The sequence below is a fragment of the Carcharhinus amblyrhynchos genome, chromosome 27 (assembly GCF_965287045.1).
Source record: "Carcharhinus amblyrhynchos chromosome 27, sCarAmb.v2.hapA, whole genome shotgun sequence".
Lineage (NCBI taxonomy): Eukaryota > Metazoa > Chordata > Chondrichthyes > Carcharhiniformes > Carcharhinidae > Carcharhinus > Carcharhinus amblyrhynchos.
In genome coordinates, this window is record NC_137350.1 from 42,153,359 (window position 1) to 42,166,079 (window position 12,721).

General features: G+C 43.0%; 1 protein-coding gene across 1 annotated transcript in view; it reads left to right on the top strand.

Moving 5' to 3' along the window:
* retreg3 (reticulophagy regulator family member 3) overlaps positions 1 to 12,721 on the top strand; it is a 59,016-nt gene that overhangs the window by 30,973 nt on the left and 15,322 nt on the right. The window contains exons 4-6 of the mRNA XM_080213750.1: positions 7,499 to 7,625; positions 9,371 to 9,455; positions 11,248 to 11,385. Coding sequence (XP_080069876.1) covers positions 7,499 to 7,625; positions 9,371 to 9,455; positions 11,248 to 11,385 — 350 coding nt within the window. The remainder of the gene's footprint in view (positions 1 to 7,498; positions 7,626 to 9,370; positions 9,456 to 11,247; positions 11,386 to 12,721) is intronic.

Sequence of the window (12,721 nt, forward strand, 5' to 3'; positions counted from 1 at the left end):
CCACTGGTCCTAGACTCTCCCACAAAATGAAATAGCCTCTTAGCATCTACATTATCAATCTACTTCAGAATTCTATCTATCTCAATGAGGTTCCCTCTCATTCTTCTAAACTCCAGTACAGGCTCAACTTCTTCACCGTTCCTCATAGCAAAATCCGTCCATACCCAGGATCAACCTAATGAGCCTTCCCTGGACTGTGTCCAATGCCGTTCTATCTTTCCGTAGATAAAGGGACCAAAATTGTTCACAGTATTCCAGGTGTGGTCTAACAAGTGCCTTGTATAATTTCAACAAAATGTCCCTATTTTGATAATCCATTCCTTTTGAAGTAAAGGCCAACATTCCATTTGCCTTCCCTATTACCTGCTGAACATGTACGGTAGCCCTTTGTGATTTATGCCCAAATCTGTCTATGCTGCAGCTTTCTGCCGTCTTTCTCCACCTACATAATCTTCAGCTCATTTATTCTTCCTGCTAAAGTACATAACTTTGTGTTTTCCTATATTGTATTCCATCTGCCAAGTTTTTACCCACTCACTTAACCTATCTATAGCTCTCTGTGTACTCTTTGTGTCATCCTCACCACTTGCCTTCTCACCTATTTTCAAGTCATCCACAAACTTGGCAATAGCACATTCATTTCCCTTGTCCAAATCAGTAATAGATATTATTGTGGCACTCCACTATTTATAGGTTGCCATCCTGAAAATGCCCCTGTTTTCCCAGCTCTCTGTCCTCCATAGTTAGCCAAATCTCTATCCATGCTAATATACTACACCCAACAACATGGGCTCTTATTCAGTAGTCCTTTGTGCAGTACCTTATCAAAGATTTTTTGGAAATCCAAGTAGATTCATCTGTTGCTTCCCCTTTATCTATCCTGCCCGTTACCACCTTATAGAATTTGAATCAATTTGTCAAGCATAATTTCCCTTTTATGAAGCTGTGCTGGATTACAACATGTTTTTCTAAATGTGCTGCTGTTGCATCCTTTATAATGGACTATAATGGCTAACTAGCCTGTAGTTACTTGTTTTTGTCTCCCTCTCTTTTTGAATAAGGATGTTACATCAGCAATTTTCCAGCCCTCTGGGACTTCTCCAGAATTTAAGCATTCTTGGAAAATTACTACCAGTGCATCCAATATCTCTAGCTGCTTCCTTTCATATTCTAGGATACAACTCATCAGACCTTTAGCTCCATTCGTTTCCAATGTAACATATCTCTTTCTCATTTCAGCAAACTCAAGGTCGGTACAACCAAATGGATATTTGTACCTCTGTATGCAAATAGTTTTAACTGATGGGAATTGTTCTAAAACCTCAGGGCTAAAGACAGAGGAAAAACGTGAACGCTTTTTGTTCACTTATTTTTGTTGTGCTTCCCATTGAAGAACAATTAGTCTCAGCAAAATTTTGATTAAAGCTACTATCTGATAAATAGTTGGAGATTGGGACTGAGGAAGGAAACATAGGCGAGACAGTGGCCCATCACGGGGGACATAAGAACACAAGAAATAAGAGCAGGAGTAGGCCATCTAGCCCTTCGAGTCTGCCCCGCCATTCAGTAAGATCATGGCTGATCTGAAGTGGATCAGTTCCACTTTCCTGCTCTCTCCCCATAACCCTTAATTCCCTTGTCTATCAGAAATCTATCTACTCGTGACTTAAATATATTCAGCAAGGTAGCCTCCACCACTTCAACGGGCAGAGAATTCCAGAGATTCACCGCCCTTTGAGTGAAGAAGTTCCTCCTCAACTCCGATCTAAACTACACCCCCCCCCTGATTTTGAGGCTGTGCCCTCTTAAGTCCTGCTATCCTTTCTAAGCGGGAAGAATCTCTCTACCTCTACCCTATCTATCCCCTTCATTATCTTATATGTCTCTATAAGATCCCCCCTGAGCCTTCTAAACTCCAACGAGTACAGACCCAGTCTATTCAATCTCTCTTCATAGGCTAACCCCCTCATCTCCGGTATCAGCCTAGTGCACCTTCTCTGCACTCCCTCCAAGGCCAATATATCCTTCCGCAAGTGCGGCAACCAAAACTGCACACAATACTCCAGCTGCAGCCTCACCAGTGCCCTGTACAGTTGCAGCAAGACCTCGCTGCTTTTATATTCTATCCCCCGCGTGATAAAGGCCAACATTCCATTTGCCTTCTTGACCACCTGCTGCACCTGCAGACTGGGTTTTTGTGATTCGTGCACAAGGACCCCCAGGTCCCTCTGCACCATAGCATGCTGCAGCTTTTTGCCTTTTAAATAATAATCCCTCCTACCATTATTTCTACCAAAGTGGATATCCTCACATTTGCTAACATTATACTCCATCTGCCAGGTCCTCACCCACTCACTCAGCCTATTCAGATCTCTCTGCAGACTTTCCACACCCTCCACGCAATTTGCTTTTCCACTCATCTTCGTGTCATCAGCAAATTTCGTTACCCTACACCCAGCCCCCTCCTCCAGATCACCTATGTAAATGGTAAACAGTTGATGCCCCAGCACCGATCCCTGCGGCACTCCACTAGTCACCAACTTCCAACCAGAATAGCACCCGTTGATTCCAGCTCTCTGCTTCCTATTAGCCAACCAATCCTCTATCCATGCTAACACCTTACCCTCAACTCCATGCACCCTAACCTTTTGCAGCAACCTTTTGTGAGGCACCTTATCAAACGCCTTTTGGAAATCTAATAACACCACATCCACCAGTTCCCCTCTGTCTACCACACTAGTCACATCCTCATAGAAATCCAATAAATTCGTCAAACATGACTTCCCCTTAACGAATCCGTGCGGTGTCTGCTTGATCAAACCATTCTTTTCTAGGTGCCTTGCTATTTCTTCTTTGATGACGGATTCTAGCATTTTTCCAACTACAGACGTTAAACTAACCGGCCTATAATTCCCTGCCTTTTGTCTGCTACCTTTTTTAAACAGCGGCGTAACATTAGCTGTTTTCCAATCTTCCGGCACTTCCCCGGAGTCCAGCAAATTTTGATAAATAATTACTAAGGCATCCGCTATCACCTCTGCCATTTCTTTCAGAACCCTGGGATGCATTCCATCCGGTCCCAGGGACTTGTCTATCTTCAGTCCCGTTAGTCTATCAAGCAGTACCTCTCTTGTGACAGTAATCGCATTAAGGACCTCATCTCCTACCATCCTTCTGTTTTTAATATCTGGCAAACTATTTGTGTCCTCCTCTGTGAAGACCGACACAAAATACTTATTTAAAGCCTCAGCTATTTCCTCATCGCCCACCGCTAAATCCCCCTCTCGTCCTCCAGGGGTCCAACATTCTTGTGACATGTTTGTGTCAGGAGTGGATTGCAGCAAGGGTGTTTTGCAGCTGGCTCATTTGCAGTGTTTCTGTATGTAAGACAGTGCAACCTGATTATTTTACTTAAACACTGATTGTAAATATTGATGTGTACAAGTCCACAGACATTTTTGCCATTTCTCATTATGCATGTTTTCCCTATCACACATTCCATGGTGTTTGCTGCTGCTAGCTTTGAAGGAGCTTGTGTTTTCCGTTAATTTTACTTTACAGATGACTTACAAAAATAATATTTTTTTTTAAAGCCTGTACTTTTACATCAAATACCCTTAATTATAATGCAGGCTAAGTTTAAAGTGAAACTAAAACCTATGAACATGCAGGCACCTTTTTAACATCAAGTTAATTGAAGTTTTAACCCTTTTAGCACGCAAATACAGAAACACAAAGTAAGCTTAAACTTAGTACCTTATTTAAACGCACAATACAAATGAAAATTATTTAAACCATATTTCCTAACATAAACAATGCACTAATTTTGCAGTGAGTAGTAATGGTCTGGAACTCACCCAAGAGAATTATGGAAGCAAAGACAATAAAATATTTCAAAGGGAAATTGAATGGACACTCTCTAGAGGAAGTAAACTTGCAGGGCTACAGGCATAGAGCAGGAGAATGGGACTGACTGGATTGCTTTATGGAGTGTTGGCACAGACCTGTTGGGCTGAAGAGCCGCCTTCTGTGCTGTGAATGGCTTTATGACTCTAAAGATCTGTGGCGACTCATCGCTGTAATCTGAACCATTGCCAACTTTGCCCATCTTGTTATGTAACCTGGTCCCATTCTTGAAGTTGACATGGATGTGGCCGGTGGATGTGGTCTTTCTGGATTTTCAGAAGGCGTTTGACAAAGTACCTCACAAGAGGTTATTGCAGAAGGTCGAGGGACATGGAGTTGGGGGTAGGGTGTTAGCGTGGATAGAGGATTGGTTGTCAAATAGGAGGCAGAGAGTGGGGGTCAACGGGTGCTATTCGGATTGGCGGATGGTGACTAGTGGACTGCCCCAGGGGTCGGTGCTGGGGCCTCAGCTTTTTACCATTTATATAGATGATCTGGAGGAGGGAACCGAGTGTAGGGTGTCGAAATTTGCTGATGACACCAAGATTGGGGGAACGGCAAATTGTGCAGAGGGTGTGGAGAGTCTGCAGAAGGATCTAGATAGGCTGGGCGAATGGGCCAGGAAATGGCAAATGGAACTTAATGTTGGCAAGTGTGAGGTGGTCCACTTTGGTAGGAAGAATGGTAGGAAGGACTATTACTTACGGGGCGAAAAACTGCAGCAGGCGACGGTGCAGAGGGACCTCGGGGTCCTTGTGCATGAGTCGCAAGAACCCAGCTTGCAGGTGCAGCAGGTGGTCAGGAAGGCGAATGGGATGCTGGCCTTCATAGCGAGGGGGATTGAATATAAAAGTAGGGAGGTCTTGCTGCAGCTGTACAGGGCATTGGTGAGGCTGCAGCTGGAGTACTGTGTGCAGTTTTGGGCGCCGCACCTGCGCAAAGATATTTTGGCCTTGGAGGGAGTGCAGAGGAGGTTTACTAGGCTGATACCGGAGTTGAGGGGGTTGAGCTATGAGGAGAGGCTGAATAAACTAGGCTTGTACTCGTTGGAGTTTAGAAGAATGAGGGGAGATCTCATTGAGACGTATAAGATGATGAATGGGATGGATAGGATAGAGGTGGAGAGACTCTTCCCGCTCAAAAAAGACAGTAGGACTAGGGGGCACAGCCTCAAGATAAAGGGGGGGTGGTTTAGAACGGAGTTGAGGAGGAACTTCTTCACTCAAAGGGTGGTGAATCTCTGGAATTCTCTGCCCGTTGAAGTGGTGGAGGCTACCTCGCTAAATATTTTTAAGACGCGGGTTGATGGGTTTTTGATAAGAGAGGGGATTAAGGGTTATGGGGAGAGGGCGGGAAAGTGGAACTGAGCCACGACAGATCAGCCATGATCTTATTGAATGGCGGGGCAGGCTCAAAGGGCTAGATGGCCTACTCCTGCTCCTATTTCTTATGTTCTGATTGCAGTTTTCCATTTTGTATCCAAATATTTTAAACTAGTGAATCTCTGCAACCATTATTTATCTTCCTATGGAATCATCTTGGAACATTTTACTATGTTAAAGCCTCTGTATCAATAAGTTATTGTCACAATCTCAACTTTGCTTACAGCAAGTTTAAAGGACATTTTAATAGATTTGGGCTACAAATTGAGCTGATGTAATAAGGTGTAATACTGTAGTGGAACAGGGTTGGATGGTAAGGAAGTAATTGCTGGAAAGCTATGTTTAATATTACGGCTGTGAACTATCTAGTAACCAAGGTACTCTCATAACCAGAATATTTAATTTTATAAACATTGTTACTAAATGACATTTATTAAAAATTATCTGGCGGGGGGAGTTGGTTCTAATTCATGGCTCTTGGTGTGCAAAATAAACCACCGACTAATTGCATAATAAGACCATAAGATATAGGAGTAGAATTAGTCTACTTGACTCATCTAGTCTGCTCTGCCATTCAATCCTGGCTGATATGAATCTCATCCCCATTCTCCTGCCTTCTCTCCATAACCTCTGATCTCCTTATTGATCAAGAACCTATCTCTGTCTTAAAGACACTCAATAAAGTTTATGGTGGGAGATATGGGAAGGATATCCAAGGTAGATTCTTCACTCAGAGTGGTTGGGGTGTGGAATAGATTGCCTGCTGTGATAGTGGAGTTGGACACTTTAGGAACTTTCAAGCGGTTATTGGATAAGCACATGGAGCACCCAGAATTATAGCTTGATCTTGGGATTGGACATAGCTCGGCACAACATTGAGGGCTGAAGGGCCTGTACTGTGCTGTAATGTTCTATGTTTAATGACCTGGCATCTACAGCCTTCTGTGGCAATGAGTTCCATAGATTCACCACCCTCTGGCTAAACAAATTCCTCCTCATCTTAATTTTTTTATAGGAGCATCCTTTCACTCTGAGGTTGTGCCCTCAAGTTCTAGTCTCTCCCACTAATGGAAACATCTCTCCTGAACCAGGACTCCCAAGTCCCTTTGTGCTTCAAATTTCCCCATTTTGAAAATAGTCTACACCTCTGTTCTTCCTACCAAAGTGCACAACCTCACACATTCCCACATTGTATTTCATCTGCCATTTCTTTGCTCACTCTTGTAGCCTGTCCAACTCATTCTGCAGCCTCCCCACTTCCTCAACACTACCTGTCCCTCTGCATATCTTTATATCATCTGCAAAGTTAGCAACTGTGCCCTCAGTTCTATTTTCCAGATTATTAATGTATATAGTGAAAAGTTGTGGTCCCAAAACTGACCCCCGTGGAATACCACTAGTCACCGGTTGCCATCCTGAAAAGGACCCTCTTATTCCCACTCTCTGCCTTCTGTCTGTCAGCCGATCTTCTATCTATGCCAGTACCTCGCCTCTAACACCATTGGCTCTTGGCTTATTTAGCAGCCTCCTGTAAGGCACCTTGTCAAAGGCTTTCTGGAAATCCAAATAAATCCCATTCACTGGCTCTCCTTTGTCTAACTTCTTTGTTACCTCCTCAAAAAATTCTCACAGATTTGTCAGACATGACCTCCCCTTGACGAAGCCATGCTCATTCAGGCCTATTTTATCATGCATTTCCAAGTGCTCCATGATTTCATCCTTAAAAATGAGGTCAGGCTAACTGGGCTGTAACTTCCCATCTTCTGCCACCTCCCTTCTTAAACAGGGATGTTACATTAGTCTTTTTCCAGTCTCTGGAACCTTCCCTGACTCCAGTGATTCCTGAAAGATCACCACCAATGCCTCCCCAGTCTCTTTAGCGATCTCCTTCAGAACCCTGGGGTGTAGTCCATCTGGTGCTGGTGATGTATTAAATCATTCTGATTCACGCATACATGGTCTGCAGATTATCCCCAAAACCGTCCCAATTCTCAAACTGGGCCCTAGATCAAAAAATGTTTCATCTTCCAGGCTGCTGGTAATATCTGGGGCACAAGGTAGTATGTGGACAGATTCCCTGATCCTTGCTCTGTCAATATACTAGTACCTGTGGCTATAGTCTGTTACAATTCATTTTAGATTGTGTTTGCATTTGAGCATTTGTTTTGATAATATTCTGACACTTGTTCTGGTCCTTTATTCCCTTGTAGCTGGGGCCTTGTTCATCCAAAACTGCTCAGTGTTCCTGAACTTTGTCATAGAATGGCAGAGCTCTCACTCAATGGAGAGAGGTTCTTGAAGAACTTGTACCATTTTAAAAAACAGAATCCTGGCAAGGTAAGAGCTTTATTGAACAAGTTATTGTAATTTCAGGGAACTTCAATGAACTGAATTTAAAGTACTTAGATTTGTTCTATCATGCAAGTGAATGTGCATTTTTGTTATAAGAATGCGCTATTATGTTTGGGATCTGTTGACACTATTGTCTGCCAGAGAGTTCCAAGATTAAGATTTTTTTTCACAATTCATTCACACATTCTCCATAAAAGCATTTAGAAGAGCTTAAGTTCCCCAAATTGGCTGAATCACAATCCCTTCAAAGATGATCTTTTTCTGCATGGAGGTCAGTCACCAGTGGAGTGCCCCAGGGATCTGTTCTAGGACCCTTGCTGTTTGTCATTTTCATAAATGACCTGGATGAGGAAGTGGAGGGATGGGTTAGTAAATTTGCCGACGATACAAAGGTGGGTGGTGTTGTCTGGAGGGATGTCAGAAGTTGCAGCGTAACACAGATAGAATGCAAGACTGGGCGGAGAAGTGGCAGATGGACTTCAACGCAGATAAATGTGTAGTGGTCCATTTTGGCAGGACCAACAGGATGCAGGAGTACAATATCAAGGATAGGAGTCTTAGCAGTGTTGAAGAGCAGAAGGATCTTGGGGTCCGGGTCCATAGGAGTCTTAAATCGGCCTCACAGGTGGAGGATGTGGTCAAGAAGGCGTATGGTGTACTGGCCTTCGTTAATCAAGGGATTGAGTTTAGGAGTCGGAGGTAATGCCGCAACTTTATAACCCTTGTCAGACCCCACTTGGAGTACTGTGCGCAGTTCTGGTCGCCTCATTACAGGAAGGATGTGGAAGCTATTAAGAGAGTGCAGAGGAGATTTACAAGGATGTTGCCTGGATTGGGTGGCATGTCTTATGAAGATAGGCTGAGGGAGCTCGGTCTCTTCTCCCTGGAGAGACAAAGGTTGAGAGGCGACCTGATAGAGGTTTATAAAATGTTGAGAGGAATAGATAGGGTGGATTCTCGGAGGCTATTTCCCAGGGCTGAAATGGTCGCTACGAGGGGTCACAGGTTTAAGGTGCTGGGAAGCAAGTACAGAGGAGATGTTAGAGGAAAGTTTTTCACTCAGAGGGTGGTGAGTGAGTGGAATCGGCTGCCGTCGGTGGTGGTAGAGGCGAACTTGCTGGGGTCTTTTAAAAGACTTCTGGATGAGTACATGGGATCTAATGGCATTGGAGGTTACAGATAATTCTATGGCTTGGTAGGTATAGATGTGATCGGTGCAATCTGTGGGCTGACGAGCCTGTTTGTGCTGTAGTGTTCTATGACTTCAGAATTGTCTTTTAAAGGATAGCATTTCTTTTTAAACATCAGGTCAGTGGCTTTGATACAATTAGTTACCTATAGTGCAATGATCACTGTCTGGTGACAGTGGGAAACAGACAAGGGGAGTGGGGAGGGGCAGAGGGCTCACAATAGTTGAGGGCAAGAGGGGGAATATGTGAAGATATGGATAAGAATAGGGGAAGATAAAGGATGGAAAGAGGTGAGAGTAGGACAGGTTGGATGAGTATTGGGGGGGTTGTAATGATAGAGACCTGTGGATGCGATTGTTTTAAAGCAATAGTAAGTAGTCTGACGGACAAATTTAAACTCTTAAAAATCTCCCAAATGAGTAGTGCCTGAAGCTTTTAACGTACCTCCCTGGGAACCCCTTAATGTTATCAGCAATGTGAGAATCATTATAGAAAGTAGTTCAAGATCTGAATTAATTGTATCTGGATTGTTTTGTTCAGTTTTGCCTTTTAGTTTGTGGTGTGTTGACATTCCTGGCTGTAATTGGACGCTACATTCCTGGTCTCCTCCTATGCTACATCAGCTGTAAGTGCAGTTTTAATATTTTTGACTTGACCTTGAAAAGTTCATTCTGTATAAAGAGAGTTATTTTCACTTGCTTTCTGTACCTCTCACTGTTCGTTTGTACTTGGTGAGCTGCAGTGGATTTGAAAACCAGTGTTCCGATGGAAATTTTGGTCAAGATTGTAACCCCACTTTACCAGATTTAGTTTCCATCGATGCTTGTGGCTAGAACGCTCCCAATTTAGACAATCAAATTAATGCTATTTCAAAAATGCTTGATGATTTGTTGAAAAAATATAGACTGTGAAAAGAGCCTGGTCAAACCAGGAAGTTGAAACACCTCATCTTTCACGTCTGTTGTTCGGAGTTCAATAAAGGAAGAAATGTGATGATATAATTACCAAAGTTGAGGAAAATGAACTCGATGTGGATTTTTTATCTGAATTATTTGACAAATAGATTTTCAGGCAAAACCAACAATGATGGAACTCCTCGGAAAAAGATTTTGAAAATTTCCCTGGACTACTTAAAGCTACCTTTTCAAACCAGTTTGATGCTTGAGCATTGTGTGCTTGTTTTGACTGAACTAGGAGAGAGCTTCAGTCTCCCAAATATTCCTGTGCCCCCCAGTCAGTCAGGAGAGGGGCAAGCTGTTTTTGCAAATAATGGAAACTTTCACGTGGACTCATCAGAAGAGTGAGAGATCAAGGTGGGACAGTGTATGCAATCATGGACAGATTTGGAAGGATGGGAGATGGGTTTATGACCACTCTTGGAAACAGCCTACTAAGGGAAATGAGTAGGGATTTAAAAATGCTTGTAATTAATACTCATTGTATGTTTAACACTTTTACGTGACTGATTTGAAACCTGTTTCTGGAATAGTGATCTGATGTTGTGTTTTCTATGCCATGTTATTCTTGTTTTTGAAAGGATCAAACTAATCAATAAGGAGGAGAGGTGTTTCTTTATGTTAGAAGAGACTTTACCTCATTGTTTATTGATGAATGATGTTGGATTTGAAAATTCAACTTGGGTCACTGTTACTCTCTCTAGTGGTATCCAGACTTGGCCTGACAAGTGCCCATCAACTTGTGCCACACAAATATCAGACAATTACCATCTCCCAAAGAGAGGATTCATTGCCCCTTGATATTCAATCACATTACCATTGCTGAATTTCATACTATCAACATCCTGGGGGTTACCATTGGCCAGAAACGCAGTTGGACTGGCCATATAAATACTGTGGTTACCAGAGAAGATCAATGGCTAAGCATCTTGAGGCAAGTAACTCACTACCTGACTCCCCAGAGCTTGTCCCCCATCTACAAGGCAAAAATCAGGAATATAATGAAATACTCACCACTTGCCTGGATGAGTGTAGCTCCAACACAATCAAAGCATGACACCAACCAGGACAAAGGAGTCCACTTGATTGTCACTCCTTCCACAAACATTCAATCCATCCACCACTGATGAACAGATGGTGAGTACCATCTACAAGATGCATTGCAGGAATGAACCAAGGTTTCTTAGACAGCACCTTCCAAACCCATGACCACTGTCATCTAGAAGAACAAGAACAGCAGATACCTGGTAATACTAGAAGGTTCCCATCCAAGTCACTTGCCTTAATTGGATACAGTAGACTTTAAAAGTACTTACTCTGCCGTGCTTCAGCCTTGCACTTGTCTCCTGCTTGAATACAGAAAGAACATCTGTTCATGGCCAGATTACCTGGCTTAACCTTCAAGGCCTTCCAGCAGTGGTTTTTCCACACGTTTTTTCACAATTATTTCTTTTCCCATAGTGATTGGCATACTGCTCTGGCCTTTGGCTATTTATCACCAATTGGGGTTAAAAATCTATGCCAGAATTGAACCTGTGCTCAAGCGGCTGGATTTCAGCGTGAGGGGATACATGTTGACAAAACAACGGGAACGGCAGTGTGAGTAATTGGGGTGGGGGGGGCTTTGCAATGAGTGTCATTAATCTTTCTTGTTGCATGCTTTTAATTCCGATATGACTGAACCTCTGGTGCATTTTGTAAAAGTGAATATTGTTTGAGATTAAGTGTAATGCATCAGAACCCTAGTGCAATGCTTTTCCTTCTGGTGCAGTATATAAAACAGGTAAGAAGCTTGGTTCACTTACAGGAAAGTATGTCCAACTTCGTACAGTTGAAATAACTGGTTTGAACGAGCCCTGGCCTGAGGGAAGGACCATTATAGCCATTAGTGAAACTTGGCTACAGGAGGGGCAGGACTGGCAGCTCAGTGTTCCAGGGCCAATGTTTCAGACGTGACAGAGGCAAAGGGATGAAGGATTGTGGGGGGATGTGGGGGGGGGATGGCATTGCTAGTCATGGAAAGTGTTACAGCAGTGCTCAGGCAGGACAGATTAGAGGGCTTGTCTACCAAGGCCATATGGGTGGAGCTGAGAAGCAGGAAAGGTATGACCACATTAATGGGGTTGTATTATAGACCACCCAATAGTCAGCAAGAATTAGAGGAGCAAATCTGCAGAGAGATAGTAGACAACTGCCGGAAACATAAAGTTGTAATAGAAGGGGATTTTAACTTTTCACATATAGATTGGGACTCCCATACTGTTAAAGGTCTAGACGATGTGGGGTTGGTAAAATGTGTTCAGGAAAATTTTCTGAATCAATATATAGAGGTACCAACTAGAGAGGATGCAATATTAGATCTCCTATTAGGAAATGAGTTAGGACAAGTGGCAGAAGTGTGTCTAGGGGAACACTTTGGTTCCAGTGATCATAACGCCATTAGTTTCAACTTGATCATGGATAAAGATAAATCTGGTCCTCGGGTTGTGTTCTGAACTGGAAAAGGGCCAAGTTTGAAGAAATGAGAAAGGATCTAAAAGGTGTGGATTAGGACAGGCTGTTCTCTGGCAAGGATGTGATTGGTAAATGGGAGGCCTTCACAGGAGAAATTTTGAGAGCGCAGAGTTTGTATGTTCCTGTCAGGATTAAAGGCAAAGTGAATAAGAATAAGGAACTTTGGTTCTCGAGGGATATTGCAACTCTGATAAAGAAGAAGAGAGAGATGTATGACATGTATAGGCAACAGGGAACAAATAAGATGCTTGAGGAGTATAAAAAGTGCAAGAAACTACTTGAGAAGGAAATCAGGAGGGCTAAAATAAGACATGAAGTTGCAGTCAAGGTGAAGGATAATCCTAAGAGCTTCTACAGGTATATTAAGAGCAAAAGGATAGAAAGGAATGAAACTGGTCCTCTTGAAGATCAGAGTTGTCGG